Consider the following 20950-nt stretch of genomic DNA (forward strand, 5'->3'; position numbering starts at 1 on the left):
AAAGTGAGAGGAGCAATGCCATGAGGAGGAAAAGGAGAGTGGATACCCAGGGCTGTATTAGTCCTTTGTTGGTGTGGTGGGAGGCTTTTCCAAAGGTGCCATTTAGTTTCCATGATTGTCAGTTAAATGGGGTAGGCTTGGTGATACATGGGCTAGGAAGTCTCAGCAGAGTAAGTAAATACAAGTGGTCTTGGTGGGCTTTTCACATTCCTTTTTACTAAACTAGGCATGCAGTGGTGAATATTCGCAGGATGGCTTCCTTTTGTATGTGGCTCAGTTGGTAGCATGTAAGACCCTTAACGGGAAGGTTGTGAGTTCAAGCCTGCAGTGGGCAGTAGTGGCCTCCCTCGTCTAGTCGTGATGTCTGTGGTGACAGGTTGGACTCGATGATCTTTGAGGTCTCTTCCAACCTTAGTGATACTGAATACTGTATCTGCTTTCTTCATCCTTCATCATGAGAATGTGAGGGTTTGGGGATTTTTTTTCCCCTCCCTCATGCGTCTCTTCCTCCTGTGCTGTTCCTCTGCCTCCCTTCTTCTCCATTTCTTGCTGCTGGAGTAGCTGATTTGTTCTGCTTGAATAAACCTCATCAGCTAAAAACCTTTTGAGACCATTTCCAGACTCACCATAGCTACTTGCATGTCTGCATAAAACTAAGCAGACCACTGTAAACAGTGTTTTCCCACTTGCCAGAGAACATTTCCTACTTGCCAGTGATGAGGCAGTGCCAAGTACTTTTTTTTTAAGCTCTTCTAGACATAAGATTCCACCCTAATTATAACCCACCCTCCAGAGCCAAGCATTTTATGTATGGTAAAGGACATTTTACTTGGCTTAGTACAAGTGGGAGTCAAATATGTTAGAAGCAGCATAATACAGCCTCATACTCTTTCTTTAGCTTAATTATTTTCTACTACAAATCCTCCTTTCTGTTTGCACATGCAGTAGGACATTTTAAAACACGTGTTTTTTCTAAAAGCACGCTGAAGGTTGTAAATTATTCTTTTTTTTTCTTTTTCTCCTTTCAGAGGGTGAAAGACTTGATGCCAAAATGAAGAGACTGGAATCAAAATATGCTCCACTACATTTGGTTCCTCTCATTGAGAGACTAGGCACACCCCAGGTACTCTCTCTCTCTCATTCATGTCAGAGGCAATTCAAGAAATTAGTGAGCCTGTTCTTTTGAGCATCCTGCTAGCTATGTCAGAACTTCAGCCTGTGCATCCAGCTTGCTCCTGGAAGGGGACTTATTTTTTCCTTCAGATCCATGGATTGGTAATGCTGCTAAAGCTCAGGAGCTTAAAACACTTGAGATAGGGTTGGAACTGACCCATTTTGGGGGAATTGCTGATTTGCATATATGTTGCTACATGATTCTGTTTCAGTGTAAGGGCCAGACTGGGAAGTCCTAATGCGAATTCTACCAAAAGCAATCGGTTTTCCTGTGCATGTATATTTTAAAACAACTTATTCCTCTCTCAGATGGTTAGAAAGCCTAGGAAAATGAGCTGAGTTGTGCTTCCCTCCTTTAGGAGGGGCAGGTCCTGCCTGACCAACCTGATCTCCTCCTATGATCAGGTGACTGCCTGGTGGATCTGGGGAAAGCTGTGGATGTAGTCTACCTGGACTTCAGCAAGGCCTTTGACACTGTCCCTCATAGCCAACTCTTGGCCAAGCTGTCAGCCTGTGGCTTGGACAGGAGCACTCTGTGCTGGGTTAGGAACTGGCTGGAGAGCCGAGGCCAGAGAATGGTGGTGAATGGTGCCACATCCAGCTGGCGGCCAGTCACCAGTGGCGTCCCCAGGGATCAGTGTAAGGCCCAGTCCTGTTCAACATCTTTATTGATGATCTGGGTGAGGAGATAGAGTCCACCCTTAGTAAGTTTGCAGATAACACCAAGTTTGGGGCAGATGTTGATCTGTCAGAGGGTAGGAGGGTTCTGCAGAGGCTGGACAGATGGGCAGAGTCCAACAGGATGGCATTCAACAAGTTCAAGTGCCGGGTGCTGTACTTTGGCCACAGCAACCCCATGCAGTGCTACAGGCTGGGGGGAGAGAGGCTGAAGAGCAGCCAGGCAGAAAGGGACCTGGGGGTACTGGTTGATAGTAGGATGAACATGAGCCAGGAGTGTGGCCAGGAAGGCCAATGGCATCCTGGCCTGTATCAGGAATAGTATGGCCAGCAGGAACAGGGAAGTCATTCTGCCCCTGTACTCAGCACTGGTTAGGCCACAGCTTGATTGCTATGTCCAGGTCTGGGCTCCTCAGTTTAAGAAAGACATTGAGATACTTGAACGTGTCCAGAAAAGGGCAACAAAGCTGGGGAGAGGTCTCAAGCACGAGCCCTATGAGGAGAGGCTGAGGGAGCTGGGGTTGTTTAGCCTGGAGAAGAGGAGGCTCAGGGGAGACCTTATTGCTCTCTACAACTACCTGAAAGGAAGCTGTAGCCAGGTGGGGGTTGGTCTCTTCTCCCAGGCAAGCAAGGACAGAACAAGAGGACACAGTCTTAAGCTGTGCCAGGGGAAATTTAGGCTCAAGGTGAGGAGAAAGTTCTTCGCAGAGTGATTTGCCATTGGAACATGCTGCCTAGGGAGGTGGTGGAGTCACTGTCCCTGGAGGTGTTCAAATAAAGATTGGACGATTGGATGTGGCACTTGGAGCCATGGTTTAGTTGTCTGATGGTGTTAGGTATTAGGTAATAGGTTGGACTTGATGATCTCTGAGGTCTTTTCCAACCTGGTTGATTCTGTGATTCCTGGAAACACAATAACCAGAGAGATCATTCTTGAATGCCCTTTACAGCTTCAGCACTACATTTTGTCATTGTGAGGGGGGACATTGATACCCTGCTAACCTTGGCAGTTTATAAGTGATAGAGATGTGAATAGCAGAAACTAACAGCAGAGTGCTGTGAAACAAAAGATTTCAGACTGATTTTATCACCTTAGGTGCTGCAGCTCAGTAGGTGATGCTGCACTGTAAGGAGAGAGCTCTCGATGGCACAAGCTACACTAAGTGCTAACTGAGCACTGCTGCTTATGGTTTAGTCTGAGCCTGCTTATGCTGTCTTTGGAACTTTCCTGTGTCTAACAATAGGCACTGAGGAAGATGTGCAGTAGAGTGTAGGCAGGAGCTATTCCCTGTACTGGCAGAAGAGCACTGAACCCTCTGGGTTAGCTCTTAGCCTCTATTCAGGCAAAGAACTCTTTAAACTCCCCTGGGTCTTGTCTAGGATTAGCAGTACTGCAGTTAGTGTTACTTAACTACAGCAATGGCCTGTCCACTTGAAAAGGCTTTTACAGTTTTCTGAGTGTTTTTCTCCACTGAACTGAAGCCCAAATTGGTGGCCTCTGACATCACTTTAAGTCGAAGCTGCTCCTAGAATAAACCAAGTGAAAATGAAAAATGTGGTGGCGTATTTTTGCTGTCCAATGAAGTCGTGGTCAAGTGTTTCTTACCCAGGTTTTGCACTTTTTCTCTCCACCACAGCAAATAGCAATCGCAAGGGAAGGGGACCTGCTGACCAAGGAACGCCTGTGCTGTGGCCTGTCCATGTTCGAGGTTATCCTGACGAGAATCCGCTCCTTCCTGGATGATCCCATCTGGCGTGGGCCCCTGCCCAGCAACGGGGTGATGCACGTGGATGAATGTGTGGAGTTCCACCGGCTCTGGAGCGCGATGCAGTTTGTCTACTGCATCCCTGTGGGGACGCACGAGTTCACTGTGGAGTACGTGCTGCCAGCGATCCACCTGCTGGCAACAGCGCTTTGTTTGTCCTTGTAACTGGCCGGGGTCCTAGAATGGAGGGGTTGGTTTGTCTGTCTGCAAGAGCTTAGTGTGAAAACAAGGGAAAGTCCTGCAGTCACAAGGAGGGGCTCATCATCCCTAAACACAGATCTTGCTGTGTCTTTAAGAAGAATAGGCCTCTATTTTAAGTATTGCCACTGTATAATGAACGATCCCATGCCAAACAGACCCTAGCACACATCTTTCAATAGTAGTCAGACCCCTGCAGAGGCTGAACTTAAATAAAACAGCTGAGCACCAGTGCATGAATTTTTGAGTATTTTCTTCTCTGAAGTAAGAGCAAGAATGAGCACTTGGAATTGAAAGCTATTAACGTGAGTTAACCAGGAACTGTTGTTCCTGGGTTTGTTAATTTTTATATCCTTGCTTTGAAAAGTTGTAACAGGTTTCTCAGTGGGTAATTGTGGAGGCAAGAGCACAGGATGTTTCCTTCCCTTCACACACAGAAGCAGAGTGGTGTTGAGCTCCCACTTAGTTTTCTTCAGAAGTATTTTTTTTTCCTCCTTTCAAACTGGAATGTAATGCCACCAGAGTCTAGTGGGGAGTAAATGTTTTTGGAGTAACTCTGCTTTGTGTACAATCATCTGGGGGTTGTCCTTTCTTTGCATTGCTTGTGGTGCCTAGAAAAGAGAACTTAATTCACTAGAGATTTTGCAGTATTTGCTAGATGTCTACCGTTCATTATTTAGGGTAGTGGCTGATTACTGAGCATTTCCAGTGGATATGTTCCTGAAGATGATGGTGGAATGTGTCTTATGTGGCATGTTTCCTGTCTCAGGCAGTGCTTTGGAGATGGATTGCACTGGGCTGGCTGCATGATCATTGTGCTTTTGGGACAGCAGCGTCGCTTTGATGTGTTGGATTTCTGCTACCACTTGTTGAAAGTCCAGAAGCATGATGGCAAAGATGAGGTTATAAAGAATGTGGTGAGTTGAAAACACCTGTTCCATATTCACTGCAGTAATGAAGACAACAATAAATCAGAGCTGTCTGCTCAGATGCAGGGTAGATACATACAGCAATTGCTTTATAATGAAATGCTGAAAATGGGGGCACCAGGGGTTTTAGGAGCAAAAGATTAAGGCATTAGTACTGGAGTTTGAAGATTGGTCAGTGAGATTTCTGGTTTCCTGATACGTGGGATTTTCTTAGTGCTTTCCATCTCACGTGTGCCTTCAGATTATGACAAGGCTGCTGCAAATTGCCCTTTTTGGTACAAAAAGCAGAACTGTCAAACCCCAAATGCATGTTGGATTTTCACTGGATTAGCAGGGTAAGGGAGACATTCCTAACATTGCTGGGAGAGGTGAGGTAACAGCATTTTCTGCTTTTGTGTCCAAGGCTTTTAATCTCCAAAGCTAATGCCTGTGCATCTGTGTTTTGATGTTTGCAGCCTTTGAAGAAAATGGTTGAGAGAATTCGCAAGTTCCAGATTCTGAATGATGAAATAATTGCTATTTTGGACAAGTATTTGAAGTCTGGCGACGGAGAGAGCACACCTGTGGAACACGTGCGCTGCTTCCAGCCACCTATTCACCAGTCCCTTGCCAGCAACTAGACTCCCCACCTAAACATACTTTTTGCACCTGTTTAGGCTTAAAGTATGGGGGGGACAACAACCAGGAAAAAACACAGCAAGAGTTTTAAGGAATCCTCTCATCTGCATTTCCCAGAATGCCTGTGCCATTCCAGTGGTGCGCTGTCCTCTTCAGTCTCCAAGCACAGTACCTGTACACAACCCATACTTATTTTTCTAGACTAAAATTTTATACACTTTGATTAAAAACCTGCAACTGTAAAAGATATTTGAAATCCCTTTGCATTGCTGTACTGAGGGTGGCCCTTTTAGACTGGACTGACATAACTTCCCCCTGAATCTATTAAAATAATAGCAGTGGAGGATAAGAAACTTGAGTTACGTAGCTAAAAAAAAAAAGAAATTCCTAATTGTTTGTATTAGAGCATTAATTGCTTAATTAGCCTTTATTAAAAACAAAACAGTCAACGAACTTGCTGCTTTGTGAATAATTTTTCTAGTCTGTTGATAATTCTTCTTTGCAAATCTATTTCCAGAAGTGGGTAATCATGGAAATGAAGGCTAATTAAGGTGACTGTTTCAAAGTTATTTAATAGGAAGATGACTGATAGTGTTCTGATCTTTAGAGAAGGCAGTAGTTGGACTGATTGGAATGGGGGCTGCTTGCTTTTTCCTGGTGAGAGCTTCTACCACAATTTCTATTTTGGTTGGTGATGCCTGTCTACAAAAAGGTCTTTACAAGTGAGAAGGAATTCTTTTTCGCAAGAACCTTGGCTCCAAGGAGCAGGTGTCATCTAGCCTGGTACCTCGGCTCTACCACTGTTAATCGTGATGTACTTATGCCAAGTATTTGTGTAATTACAGTTGCTGTATTATGCGAACACCACGTGGGTAAAATTGTTTGTAAAAGTTTGCATCTGTAAAAGCAGAGTTTTAAAGAAACCTGTTCAGCTGAAAGCAGTGACTCCTGCAGGCCCAAACCAAGCAGAAGCTGAGATATCTGGAACAGGCACAGAAGGACAATTACACATTCTACCCAGGATATGGATTTCTGGTTAATGTTTCTAACTCATAGCACGAAACCAAGAATGCATCCCTTTAAGAAGCTGTATTTCTATCTTCCCTCTTGCTAGTTGGGGTTAGGTTGCAGCCCATCTTTTCTCCTGCTCATCTCTTTTCAGGTGTTTTACAACAGCAGCATCAAGTCCTGTAATGGGTAAAAATGAGTGTCTGCCAGAGAGGGGATGCAAATGAGGAATGTGCAGGTACTGGGGTGGCAGGGATTTGGAGAAAAGAAAATAACTGCAGTTCCTCAGAAAAACAGATAGCGGATTTGCCAGGGACTCCGTAAGCAAATTTCTACTACCACAGGTTTTCCCAGGACATCTGAGAGCTGCTGTTCTGGAGTGGTAGCTGTTGTGGTGGGAGCGAACACACGAGGCTGCCTGGTGTGTGGGAGAGAGAAGCAGGAAATCCTTGTGCTTTGTTGCACCAGCTTGTTGCAGGGTTTCTTTTACAAGGTGCTGAACAGACTTTATGAAAAATATGAGTTCTCAGAAAACTCAGTCATCAGAATGCTTCCCTGTGCTTGAGGCTTCCATGAAGGAAATGTAGAATTTGTTGAGATAATAATTGGTTTAGGGATAGCTAAGTCTCACACACCTGAGACTTTGCCTTAGCACTGTGGTGCAGAAATGGTTACTTAATGAAGCTTGATTTTTGGCTTAAGAATTGCTTAGCTAGTCGTGCTATAAGTTACTTTAAATTCTTACCCATTAACTTACAGCACTAAGCGTATTGGTCTCTAACATCTTAGAACTACTACTGTCCCTTCATTTCATGAGTGCTTCTTTCCTGTTGGTGTGAGTTGAAGAGAACTCAGACATTAATCCTGCAAGATGTTTGTTTTCCCTTTTTCAAAGGTAAGTTACTTTTTTTGAACAGGACTGTTAGGCTCGGAGGAAGCTAAAACCTCTTTACCTGGTGTAACTGCTGCTGCTGCCTAAAAGGGAAAAAGCAGGGAGGTTCACAAAAAGTGAAACTTTTTCAGTGACTTCTGCTCCAACCTGATCAAAGTGCCAACTGCAACACAAAGGAGCCAGGTTCGCTGCAGCCTTTTTTACCACCGATGCAGAAATAAAGTAATTTATTTTTGATAAAATTGTCATTAGTGCAATACATCTTAAAACAGAAAAATGAAATGAAAGTATTTACACATAACTTAAGCAACACAACCAGCTGTGGTCTGAGGTCATTTTAGTATTTTTCTAAAGTGAAAATAAGGCAAATAAAACCCCCTTCAGTGTTCTTTCTCCAAAAGAATCAAACTGAAACATTAACGATTGTCTACACGTACTGTTAAAGAGGACATGATTTTTCCAGACAAGCTCAGACATTTGACAGGAGGGGAAAAAAAAAAGCCAGAGTTCTGGAACTGTTCTTTCGTTACCCAACACGTAAATGTTTTCAGAAGGCTGACAGACTTCCATTTCTCCTGCCTGAGACACCCTCAGTCGACTGCATTTCACCTAGACAGGGAGAACTTTCTTCATCGTGATTATAGCAGTCATAGGTGGTCAAAGTACCGTTGGCTGCTCTCTCATCTTTCCGCAAGGAGAGGGGCAGATTCGCTAGGGTGAAATTAACATCTTTGAAGGCATGCAATAAAAAGATCCCCACAATAATAGTCAGGAAGCCACTGAAGGTGCCAATAATGTCATCGGCCGCCATGTGTTGCCATTCCTTGAAAAGGATAGCAGAACACGTTAAAACCGATGTTGTAAAGATTACGTAGTATATTGGAGTCACTATGGATGTGTTGAATATATCCAGAGCCCTGTTTAAATAGTTGATCTGCGTGCTCACACAGACAATAAGGCTTAGCAGCAGAATCCAAGACAAGGGATGTTTTAACACTGGTTTTCCTGCAAAAAGTTCCTTTATAGCGATGCCCAAACCCTTTACACAGGAGACTGATAATGCTCCAATTACAGAGCAAATAGTTATGTACACAAGAATGTTGGTCTGTCCGTGGCGAGGTCCCACCACAAATATTAGAATTAAAGACACAATCACAACGAGAGTTGCAAAGACCACAAAACCTGTGGTTGGGGGAGAAAAAGAAAAGAAGAGTTTGTTATTTTATATACCCTGTCAAAAGCATCTTAAAAGTACCAAGAAAACACACCTTAAAATAGACAATATGATTGGCTCAGCTTAAACAGAAGAGTTTTCAGGATCTTTCTCACTGCTCTTCCAACAAAGTTAAAATTATTTTCCAGTGAGTTAGCTGAAACAAAGACTGAAACTGAGGCATGCTCTATTACCTTTACCAGTCTAGCAGCAAGGCAACTGCAGGATTAGATTGCTCTACTGTCTTACACTTACTGAGGTGTAGGTGCCACTGGATACAGACTTAAGACTGAAAGCTCTTGGGGGGGGAGGTATGCTTTGGCAGGCTGCTGCATTCAGCAGCAGATTTCCAATAACCATTCTTTCAGATCCACTTTTTAATGTCTGTGCTGGCCATTTCCTTGCATTTAGAACAAGATGTGTCTTTCACACAACGTATTTTGCAGATGCACAGGTGCTTCATCTTCCATGTAAGTACGGAAGCCAGGCTCCAGGATTACACTTCTCAGCAGACACTTTACCACAGCACCTACTTCTTCATTTTAAGGATAGCTCTAAGTGGAGCTTAGAAACCAACACAATTCAATTAAAATTGTAATTACAGAAGCTGGGTTTATCCAGCTGTGCTGCTGCCCTGTCAGTGGTTCACATCAAGACACAGTTCAAGGTCAGACACGTTCACAGGCATCGTGCAGAGTTCCCTGTGGAATTACGTCACAGGACTTACATCTCTACTTCACTTTGACAATGCGAAACAGACACAGGCTATCTTCCTGGAACTGGAGAGCGGCAGTAACAAAACTAGACGAAGAACTCATGAGCTGCATACATACCAAGCCATTCTTTTTCTTACCTGGATCCCCTAGTTTGTGGGACATTTCATTCAAAGTTTCTACCTCCTCCTCTTGCGGAGCGTGAATTACCATCACAGTTGATCCCAGTATACTTAGCAAACACCCTATTTTTCCGTGTAGATTAAGTTTTTCATTTAAAAAGAAGGATGACAGAATGGCACTAGGAAGAAACATGCACCAGCAAATGTGAAATCAGTAATAGCTCATTCATTTGCTCATGATTTTACAGGTTGCTCTGACAGATCACTAGCACACACAAGGTGCAGCTTAAAAACTGCTGCATAGTTGAATAGAATACATAGAATAAACCAGGTTGGAAGAGACCTTCAAGATCACCTCATCCAACCCATCAACCAATCCAACACCACCTAAACAACTAACCCATGGCACCAAGCACCCCGTCAAGTCTTCTCCTGAACACCTCCAGTGATGGCGACTCCACCACCTCCCCAGGCAGCCCATTCCAATGGGCAATCACTCTTTCTGTATAGAACTTTTTCCTAACATCTAGCCTGAACCTCCCCTGGCGCAGCCTGAGACTGTGTCCTCTTGTTCTGGTACTGGCTGCCTGGGAGAAGAGACCAACATCCGTCTGTCTACAACCTCCCTTCAGGTAGTTGTAGAGAGTAATAAGGTCACCCCTGAGTCTCCTCTTCTCCAGGCTAAGCAACCCCAGCTCCCTCAGCCTCTCCTCGTAGGGCTTATGTTCCAAACCCCTCACCAACTTTGTTGCTCTTCTCTGGACTCGTTCCAGCAAGTCAACCTCCTTCCTAAACTGAGGGGCCCAGAACTGGACACAGTACTCAAGGTGTGGCCTAACCAGTGCAGTGTCCAGGGGCAGAATGACCTCCCTGCTCCTGCTGGCCACACTGTTCCTGATGCAGGCCAGGATGCCATTGGCCCTCTTAGCTGCCTGGGCACACTGCAGGCTCATGTTCAGTCTACCATCAACCAGCACCCCCAGGTCCCTCTCAGCCTGACTGCTCTCCAGCCACTCTGACCCCAGCCTGTAGCTCTGCATGGGGTTGTTGTGGCCAATGTGCAGAACCCGGCACTTGGATGTGTTCAGTCTCGTGCCGTTGGACTCTGCCCATCTGTCCAGCCTGTCGAGGTCCCTCTGCAGAGCCTCTCTACCCTCCAGCAGATCAACTCCTGCCCCCAGCTTGGTGTCATCAGCAAATTTACTGATGATGGACTCAATGCCCTCATCCAGATCATCAATAAAGATGTTAAAGAGCATGGGGCCCAGCACTGATCCTTGAGGCACACCACTGGTGACTGGCTGCCAGCTGGATGTGGCACCATTCACCACCACTCTCTGGGCTCGGCCCTCCAGCCAGTTCCTAACCCATCGCAGTGTGCTCCCATCCAAGCCATGGGCTGACAGCTTGGCCAGGAGTTTGCTATGGGGAACGGTGTCAAAGGCCTAAGTTGAGTTTCAGGATAGCCAATATGGCCACAAATACCTGTTAATATTGGGCATCTCTCCTCAGAAACTGATTTTTTTATGCTTTCTCCCCATCAAGCACTTGTAAAATGAATATTTTCTTTTTAAACCAAAAATCATAGCTCTCCTTAGGAATGAAAATACTGCTCTGTTGTATACAACATGCTTCCTAAGTGCAGAAGATGGTAACTTTTCACAGATCAAGATGTAGATGCATTGCCAGCACACCTTCCTAGCAGTCCCTTCACTTTTGGAGAAATCTGAATTTACTCCTAATGTTTATAAGCAGTCATTATTTGTTAGAACAAATGGCATTTTTTACAATGTATTTCAGTGCAACATCATTCTAGTAAGCATTTTACTTCCCTCTCTCAAAAAAAATAAAAATCACACTGCTTTTTGTTAGTGTTTCTTACCTTACGAGAACACTGAGAGCTCCTAAGGGAGTCACTAACGTAGCTGGTGCAAAAGCATAGGCAGCAAAGTTCGCTACTTCCCCAGCTCCCACTGCAGGGTAACAGTAACAATAAGTTTATAAAGAGAAGTTATGCTGTCTCATGCAACAAACCTGTGAATCAGTGCAAGCAGACACAAACATGCAGTGAGGGACCAATGGAAAAGTCTAGTTCTAGCATTCGGCTAACGGTACTAGGAGAACAAGCACCTCTGGTCCCTGCTACTGTGTTTAAAAAACATGCTGGGGGACTGCAACAGCTATTAAAATGAATTCAGTTTAATTAGAAGGTATTTTCTTTTGGTGTCTGTGTTGTAGCTCCTCAGCATGCCAACCTGACTCATGAACTTCTGCATGGAGAAATCTGCAATAGCAGGATACAGGGTTATGTATATGTTAAGTCGTAGTTACCTGAGCACAGCCAGTGACTCAAGACTCCAAGCAATCAAAACAGCAAGTTCAGAAAACAGACATCATTCCCAAATATACATCTCTCTAAAAATCCTCTACATTTTAGTACATCTCTGCTAAGACAAAAACCAGCATGCAGTGCTAGCAAAATCTACTTCCCAAAGCAGGCATTTAAATTAATGACAGAACTTATGGTGGTGTGAGAGAAGTTATATTAAATTCATTAGAGCTGCACCCATCGTACCACCAATACAGTGCAACTACATATCATAGAATCCCTGTCCTGTTCCTTCTCTGTAACCATATGGCACGTTCACTATAGGATGCAGATTATACTTTTGAGACTTACTTGAATATATTTTTGATACTTACTTGAAAGAAGTCCAGCCCACCACAGCCACTCTTTCAGGTATGCATGACCACCTTGACCTAAAATTGCAAGCATGTTTGCTACTCCACAAAAAACACACATGACAAACAGTAAGCCCTGGCACTGGTAACACTGCCATAACATGAAACAATTTTTGCAGCCCATGCACCCAAAAACACAGGCAGCCTAGTGATACTTAGGCTTTATAGTTAGAGGTTGAAATCAAAGCATCTTCAGCTTCTGATGTGCGTATGCCTCCTACAGCCTACTTTGAAAACCAGCAATCTGATTATTATTTTTAAAATTAGAACTAGCACTGGTGACTGTATCTGCAATACCCTGAAAAGCAGCTCTTTCAACTCACATGAAAAGCCAAGTTGTGTATCTCTTATGGGAGCTGCTTTATGGAAACTGTGTGTGCTCTCTATGGTTAATTACATGTACAAGCGTGTGAAATGCAGTCACACTTTCCCATTGCAAGCTAGGGAGCATGAATCTCAAGATAACTGTCTTTTTTCTAAAAGACACTACAGGTACTCAAAAACATTCAGATCAACCTTCTCAAAATCATGAGAGGATGCTGCAATCATCTCATCTAAATCTGTCCTCTTTCCGTTTAAAACCACTGTCCCTCGTCCTGTCACTATAGGTCCTTCTAAAAAGTCTCTCTTTTAGCCCCCTTTTTAGTACTGGAGGGTTGCAATAAGCTCTCCCTGGAACCTTTTCCAAGTTGAACAACTCAAACAACTCAAACTCTCTCAGCCCTTCTTCACAGTAGATGTGCTCCAGCCCTCTGATAATTTTTGTGGCCCTCTTCTAGACCAAATACATTAGGTCCATGTTTTCCTTTTGCTGAGGACTCCAGAGCTGGCCACAGTACTTCAGGTGGAGTCTCAGCAGACTAGAGTAGAGGGGTAGAATCACATCCCTCAACCTGCTAGCCCCATTTCTTTTGATGCAGCCCAGGACGTGATTGGCTTTCTGGGCTGCAAGGGCACACTGTCAGCTCATGTCCAATTTTTCATTCACCAGCACCTCCAAGTCCTTCCTTCAGCCTGCACTGATACCGAGAATTGCTCTCATGCAGGTGCAGGACCTTGCTGAACTTCAGGAGGTTTGCACTGGCCCACCTGTCAAGCCTGTCCAGGTCCCTCTGAAGGCCAACCCTTCTCTGCAGTGTATCAGCTACCTCACTTATTCACAAACCCAGCGAGTTAGACACTGTATCACTAATGAATGTATTAAACAGCACTGCTTCCAGTACAAACCCTGAGGAACACTACTTGCTACACATGACTATTACATGTAATTTTTAGTTTTCTAAAACAATCTCCTGACATTTGAATGTAGTTAACGCTCTCCTAAATTCACTTATTCAGGAGCACAGATGGAGTTGAGAGTGCTGCTTCCATGTTCAACTTGCAAGAACAATTTAGACTCTAACTGAGGCGCAGAGGAATCCTTCAGCAAGTGTCCCTAGAGGGCATTGCATGTAAATGAAACAGTATGTATGCACACAGAGGTGGATGTATCTGACATTAAAGAGAAAAACACAGCACCTGTATGTTGTAGGTTTTATGCACCTGCAACAAACAAAAACGTCAAAGCTAGGCAAGTTTCATAATCTTCCATTTACCAGCCAAACTGAAACACCAGTGATGCTTAAATCTGTATTTACCTGCTCTCATGGAGCCTTTCCGAGCTAGCCGGAGAAGGCCTTTCTTTTTCAGGATGAAACTTCCTCCGATGAAGATGCTGGAACTCATAGCCAACACCAGACCAATACAGAAGTCATATCTCCCACGAGTTTGGCTCATCTCGTAAACTACTAAAGACTGTCACATTGATCAATGAACAGCAGAACTTCCGTTACTCAACGCAAGATGATACAACACTGAAACCTGATCAAAAGAAACACAGCAGCGTTAAACTGACAGAATACAGACTGTATGTGAAAACCCTCAACAGCCCATGTGAGTGGTCTCTGCTATGAAAATAATCTTTGAAGTATGTGTCAGCTTGAACCACGGCTGAGTAACTAACAAGTCTGAACACACCAAAGGAAGGGCTTCTGCCTTGACATGCCTTGACAACACTCTGTGCTGGGTTAGGAACTGGCTGGAGGGCCGAGCCCAGAGAGTGGTGGTGAATGGTGCCACATCCAGCTGGCGGCCAGGCACCAGTGGCGTCCCCCAGGGATCAGTGCTGGGCCCCATCCTCTTTAACATCTTCACTGATGATATGGATGAGGGGGTTGAGTCAGTCATCAGCAAGTTTGCAGATGACACCAAGTTGGGAACAGATGTTAGTCAGTTAGAGGGTAGAAAGGCTCTGCAGAGGGACCTCGACCGACTGGACAGATGGGCAGAGATCAATGGGATGGCATTTAACAAGTCCAAGTGCCGGGTGCTGCGCTTTGGCCACGGCAACCCCATGCAGAGCTACAGGCTGGGGTCAGAGTGGCTGGAGAGCTGCCAAACAGAGAGGGACCTGGGGGTGCTGATTGACACCTGCCTAAACATGAGCCAGCAGTGTGCCCAGGTGGCCAAGAGGGCCAATGGCATCCTGGCCTGTATTAGGAACAGTGTGGCCAGCAGGAGCAGGGAGGTCATTGTGCCCCTGTACTCTGCATTGGTTAGGCCACACCTTGAGTCCTGTGTCCAGTTCTGGGCCCCTCAGTTTAAGAAGGACATCGAGACACTTGAACGTGTCCAGAGAAGGGCAACAAGGCTGGGGAGAGGCCTTGAGCACAGCCCTGTGAGGAGAGGCTGAGGGAGCTGGGATTGCTTAGCCTGGAGAAGGATCAGGGGAGACCTCATTGCCCTCTACAACTACCTTAAAGGTGGTTGTAGACAGGAAGGGGTTGGTCTCTTCTCCCAGGCAACCAGCACCAGAACAAGGGGACACAGTCTCAAGATGTGCCAGGGGAGGTTTAGACTCGAGGTGAGGAAAAAGTTCTTCACTGAGCGAGTCATTCGTCATTGGAATGGGCTGCCCAGGGAGGTGGTGGAGTCACCGTCCCTGGAGGTGTTCAAGGGGAGATTGGACGTGGCACTTGGTGCCATGGTCTAGTTGTGGGGTCTGTTGGGACAGGTTGGACTTGATGATCCTTGGGGTCTCTTCCAACCTTGGTTATACTGTGATACTGTGATATAAAAACTGAAGCCGGAACCACTAAAAGTTCCCTGAGAAACATTAGAGAAAGCCTTAAAGACGTGTGATCTATTTTTTTCTTTTCATTAATTGCACAGATCTGTGTTGGGCACAGCATGTAATGGACAGTACTGATCAAACACTTACAGTGAAATCACTTTGTAAGAGAACAGCCACAGCATTTCTAGAAAAATGAAAGAGAAGATTAGAATGGGTGCTTAATCACACAGTAATTTCCTTAACACAGATAAACTTGAGATAGACGTGCACATGCGCTTACCCTCTAGCAGACAAGGAAATCTGCAACAAAAAGCAAGGCATCCGTTTGCTGATATAGTTTACAAAGAATTTCCTGTGCCTGTATGGAGCATCTTTTCAGCTTAGCTGCAGTAATCATGAAGAGTTTACAGTTTAAAAGCTTTTACCTGGCCTGCTAAGATTCCAAATGTAGTTAGGTAAGACTTTCAACAACAGCTTAGCAGAATTTTTAGACTGGAAAAAAGGATTTTACATATCCAACTTGCAGCTTAACAAGAAAATTTACTTCAGTGTTACGAGCTGCAATGAGGATATCCTGAATTCCAGCTAACACACAAGATTTTGAACTTAAGGTATCTCTACAAGCAGCTTTTAAATGTAAGAAGAAAGAAGCCCAAAGTATTTCCAAGGTGATTAATCTTTCTATAGTGTGAAGGGAAATGAAAACTATTTTTAGGCTTGGATTTCAAGAAAACTGACAATTATGACAGTAAAGAGAACTGTTCCAAAGGAAGAAAATGCTCACGGATAAACCAGTTTTTATTTCCTGGAAACACCTGGCACAGGTGTGCCAAGACTAGCATTTAGTTTCCTAAGTAATTATTTTGCATATGACGTAAGTTGCATTAACAAGCTCTTGATTTAAAAGGAGGGAAAGAAGAGGATGGAATAAATTGTCTCCATCTCAGTGCTTACAGCAATATGAATTCCAGAGCTCACAGCTTTAGTATTAAGATATAGCAGCAGATTCCCCAGGCAGGAGTAAATGTTGGTGTCAAGGCACTGCAGTATCAGCACCCTCCTTCATGCCCAGGCAGAGATGGATGAACCTGTTGCAAGCCCAGGATCAGACAACATCATATTCTGATCTGCTGTACCAGTGCATACTTCCAATTCTTGCACCTGTTTCTTCAGAACCTGCTTTCTTACACAACTGCCTTTTCCTTGCATGTTCCCAGTTTGGCCACATTCCTAGAAAAACACCTAGCAGAGAGCTGCAGGTAGGTTAACATTAAAACTGAGCACAGACCCTCTTCCTCGTATCCAGTTAGTCTGTGAAAAAGTGTAGGGCAACAAGGCTCTATTCACAATGCTGCAAGACCCATAGTTCAGAATTCTCACAGTACCTTCCCTTAATCCTTGCACAGTAATTTTCGTAACTTGCAGAACTGCGAGTGTCTGCTTTCATTTTCTAGAGGCTTTTCAAAATAAATTTAGATAGATACTTGCATGATACAAAGTCACCTATCAAGACCCAAACCCCCAAATCATGACTGCAGGAGACAGAGCAGACCAAGCCAGCTCACTAACTGCATCAAATATTTCTCTGGTTTTGAATTGAAAGCACGACTTTCAGTCCCCTGAAGGACTGAAAGGTCAGGAAACCTTCTTTTCTAACAGTCTTAAGTCATGCAGTTCAGGCAATCAAGCTACAAGAGCTCTTGCAGCTCCAGCTGGTACAAAGGGTGATACAGGTGTAGCATTGCTTGGGGGAGGGGGGCTTCTTTTGCTGAGCTTTTCTAGCCTACCAGTGTTTTCAACAGCTGTTTTTCCGCTAGTAGCAGGGAGTATTTTCAGTAGTGTAGTCTTTTACTACAACAGAACTCACCATGCTGGCACACCCATTTTCTTACCCGCCTCTCCCTGGCTTGTATAGCTTCATCTACACAAGAATATTTCCAACAGAGGTAAAGAGCAACACTGTCCCATCCTGACATCTTCCACCCACTGCATTTCAGAGACAACAGAAGCAGCACAGGCTGCGTTCTTTGGAGTAGATGAAGAATTTGATTGCAGAAGAACGAGGATACACTTAACACTTTAAGAATACCACACTTCAAAACTGTTATTCTCCCCCATGTCCCAAACACACAGGAGTTTTTGATTCCCTGGTTTTTGATTGCACTTTGTTAATCTTGTACATGACCAAAATCTTAACCACTTCATGAAAATTACTACTAGCTCTTCTTGCTAAGTTTGTCCTCACAGACACAGTCAGTCTCATTTCTACTTGGGCTGGACTGCCATAGTTCCATCTAAGATTTAGACAGACATCTGCATTTGCTGCCCATTCAGTCATGGTGAACCCAACATCTCTCTGAAGAGATTTGGTCCACTTTGCATACCGCACAGATTTAATTTGCATGCGTGGAACTGACATGCATAGTCAAAGCATTACTAGCCATGGAAAGTTTACAGTTTGGGAAATCAGTAATTTAACTTTAACCCTAAGACTCAGTAGTAAAAGAACAGTAACAAAGGCATTCCCATAATTACCATAAAGAAAAATTGTTATATTTGGAAATAAGAAAATGCTACAAAATGAGCAGTCTCTGTAACAAATAGTCCTCTCATGTTTGTGCTCTGCAAAAGACTAAAGCTGTCCCATTCCATCAGTCAGGGCTACTACTAAGCTACAAACAGGAAAAGAAGCCACAAAAATGTAGGAGTTAGAGCTGTCAGTGGTTTTAGCTGTATTTGGTATAGCTCTGCAAAGATTTTATTAACTGAGTTCATAGCTGACTTTAACACAGAAGACATTTCATCCATTCAAGATCAGTGGTTTCATAGCAGACTACTAGTTTGCTGCTATGATTTCAGAGATGTTATGAAGGGATGAGACTTTCCTACCCACAGAAACTACAATATTTACAAAGCCTTGAAGAACCAATCATGTATGAAGATCTTCTAGTATCATGAGTCATAACTCTCAGCCTCCAAACAACACAGGGAACAAATACCTAGTTTGAAGGTTACCAGACAGGGGGAGATGGAGGAAAAGCCTTCTGAAAAAAAAAAACTGTGGGACATAAGCAAGTCCAGATTAGCCATAAAGTCAGTTTATTTTTAAGATATAGCCAAGAAATATCACAAATGCTGACAAGATGCAGGCTCTCTGGTCTAAAATAAAGCAAATAGTTGTCTCTGCTCAAAAATCCTTTTCTCCCAAAAGCAGCACATACATGGCACTCAAACCAGCTTAGTACAAAAATTATACATCTAAATACTCAGAAACACTGAAAACGGTGTCATGAGATGAAGTAACTTTTTACATTTATAAGCAGATAAGCATCAGTATGAAGAAGTTAGCCAAAGAAAATTACCATCACTTCCACAAGTTGTACTCATATTCAGTAAAAGTGAACATGGTGGATTGTTCCAACTTTGCCTACTTGTCCATTAGCCCTCACGAGTTCGGTAGACAGATGTTTCTCCTAGAAATCATTTAAATCTATGCTAAAATATTTAAATATTAGAATTCACAATTTGAAGTTGATCTTAATGGTGAAAAGGATGACACTAAACATAATTTAACAGGCCATTTACTTCAATCCCTTGCAACATACTGCATCATTCACTTGCTTCTCATTACAGATAATTCAGCCAAGATACAAAGGAAAACTCACAGACACCACAGCCATGCTTCGATGCTGCTGGGAAATTTTGTTACCTAACAGTCTGTCTTTATCCAGACCTTCAATTTGACTACCAAAGTCCTCTTTTATTTGTTCACTCTGGATTTGGAAGACATACAACTGCTTTTATCTTTGCACCCACATCTTAACATTACTCTGTGTGCTGGGTGCTTGGCATTTTCAGTTGCGCCATCCTCTGGGTCCCTTCTCAATAGCCCACAGGTATTTCTATGAAGCGCAGCTTCCAAAGGCACATACAGTATTCTAGCTGAGCTATTATTACTTCTGCAACACAGCAGAATACTACACTTCCTTTCACAAAGCAAGTAGTTCACTTAGCCTTTCCCCAGTACTCATGTACAGTTGACTCTTCATCTTCACCATCAGTATAAACACTAAATTCTTTCATCACTAAATTCTTTCCCACAAGAACTACTGTTCTCTAAACTGTATTGGTACAGTAAATTATTCTTGCCTGGGTATAATAACTTTCATTTACTCCTATAAAAAGCATCTCTTTTTTCAGATACATTTCCTGAAGTTACCCTCCCAAGTTTACACACTGGCAACCCTTTCCTGCTCAATGCCATTACTTCTCTGTCCTTTTGGCCACATCATTAACACTAAACAGCACAAGATTCAGACAGGACTCATGGAGAAGGATTTTTAAGCAAAGGTCTGTTTTAACGAGACTTTAGTAATAGCTACTCCAGGTATGGCCATTCAGCATCTTCTTAACTGTTCTGTGGCACTTTATCTCAATTCTCCTTATTTACAAGAGTTCCATGGGAAGTTTTATGTTTCTAACACCGAAGCAGCACCCATTTAATGCCCTCCTAGCCACAAGGCTTTTCATAGAAGAAAAAGGAGTTGAATCAACGAACTTCTTTTGACAAATGCACATTGACTATGATGTGTCACACTGACCACTATGCACTCTCTCCTCCCTTGCCATAGACAAAATCACATGAAAAAGAAACACACACGAAAATGCAAACATCCAGTGACCAGCCTTTTGAAGGCTCATTATACATACCAATTTTGTTCCAAAATCCAGAGGCATTCGCTCCTTAAGTATTTCAATGGCAGGTTTCTAAAATATAAGTTAGAAATAATATTAATTGGCATTTACAGAATTTGGCTAAAGACACTATGTCCATCATTTCAACACTCTCATTTTCATGCATGACACATCAGACTGTACATTGTCTCATCTGTGCTATAAAAAGGGAGAGGATTAAGCAAAAAAAACCCCAACAGCAAACGCTTGAATGATGATGTAGTGTGATTCTAAATTTGATCTTCCTTAGGTATGGCTCACCTGAAGTATTAGTTACTTCATTCTTTTGCATTTCACTTCATTTATCAAAGAAACTAACTTGCCATCTAAGCTATTCTTCAGAAGGTAACATGTTAGATTTGAAATATTATCCCACTGCTTTCGGTTTTGTTCTGCAGTTTTACTGCTAGGGCACTTTCATTACAAAAGCTAATATGAAGTTTTAATTATTAGCATTGGCACAGTGAGTTTTCAGAGGATGTTTATATACAAAACTCCAGGGCAGTGGGGAGCATGAACACAAATATTCTCAGTAAGATTACTAAAATCCCCAAAATATAGCAAACTTTTAAAGTGTTTTTCTTCGGTTATGTTCTGTCCACTCACGAACCTATCTTTTAATCACAGGTATACAGAACACTGAAAGCATTTTTGGTTTTTTATATCTTATTCTCTGTCTTTGCTATCTGTAGCTATTCTCTTTGATAATAGGAATGACCTTCACTTAAAGCATTTTTACATAAAACTAAAAAGTGTCTTTGCTAAAACAGTATGCTACTCATTCACTAAACGCAGGCAGTGCTTTATAGCTGACACTGCATTGACTGTATTTCCTAGAAGTCCATCAAAATAGACTCAAGATAAGATGACATGGCTTGCTTCATCTTTGCTGTACTTAGTACACTATTTCCACTCTCAGCAGGATGAGTCACCAGCACAGGTTGACTAAAGTTTTACCTTTAGTATTCAAGACAAACAGTTCCAAATTTAAGGCAACTCAGTAAGTTAAAAGTTGAATCTAGACATTAGCCACTGATTTTGTTGGGTTTTTC

At 43.2% G+C, this 20950-nt stretch overlaps 2 protein-coding genes across 7 annotated transcripts in view; one reads left to right on the forward strand and one right to left on the reverse strand.

Moving 5' to 3' along the window:
- The window catches only part of CYFIP1 (cytoplasmic FMR1 interacting protein 1), an 88534-nt gene extending 82388 nt beyond the window's left edge, over nt 1–6146 (forward strand). For 5 of the 6 annotated variants that reach the window (XM_054164757.1, XM_054164755.1, XM_054164753.1 and 2 more), the window contains 4 exons: nt 1029–1123; nt 3489–3727; nt 4585–4732; nt 5200–6146. In XM_054164757.1, coding sequence (XP_054020732.1) covers nt 1029–1123; nt 3489–3727; nt 4585–4732; nt 5200–5364 — 647 coding nt within the window. In that variant the 3' untranslated portion in view covers nt 5365–6146. Of the gene's footprint in view, nt 1–1028; nt 1124–3488; nt 3728–4584; nt 4733–5199 lie in introns of those variants that run through there. The other variant, XR_008462406.1, reaches the window with a different exon arrangement.
- A 1659-nt stretch (nt 6147–7805) lies between these two features.
- On the reverse strand, nt 7806–16996 carry NIPA2 (NIPA magnesium transporter 2). Its single transcript, XM_009902594.2, has 6 exons — nt 15312–16996; nt 13690–13912; nt 12014–12070; nt 11193–11283; nt 9329–9489; nt 7806–8444 (listed from the first exon to the last, which is right to left on the reverse strand). Exons 2-6 carry the CDS (start codon nt 13826–13828, stop codon nt 7810–7812), a joined length of 1083 nt encoding a protein of 360 aa, XP_009900896.1. The 5' UTR covers nt 13829–13912; nt 15312–16996; the 3' UTR covers nt 7806–7809.
- Nucleotides 16997–20950: the final 3954 nt, after the last annotated feature.

The sequence above is a fragment of the Dryobates pubescens genome, chromosome 10 (assembly GCF_014839835.1).
Source record: "Dryobates pubescens isolate bDryPub1 chromosome 10, bDryPub1.pri, whole genome shotgun sequence".
Lineage (NCBI taxonomy): Eukaryota > Metazoa > Chordata > Aves > Piciformes > Picidae > Dryobates > Dryobates pubescens.

Excerpts from the sequence above, each read along its gene's own strand:
- NIPA2 (XM_009902594.2), bottom strand. The coding sequence starts at position 13,828 with ATGAGCCAAACTCGTGGGAGATATGACTTCTGTATTGGTCTGGTGTTG. Across the intron at positions 12,071-13,689 it reads GAAAGGCTCCATGAGAGCAG|GTCAAGGTGGTCATGCATAC; the intron begins GTAAATACAGAT and ends TTGCAATTTTAG. Across the intron at positions 11,284-12,013 it reads GTGGGCTGGACTTCTTTCAA|TGGGAGCTGGGGAAGTAGCG; the intron begins GTAAGTATCAAA and ends GTTACCCTGCAG.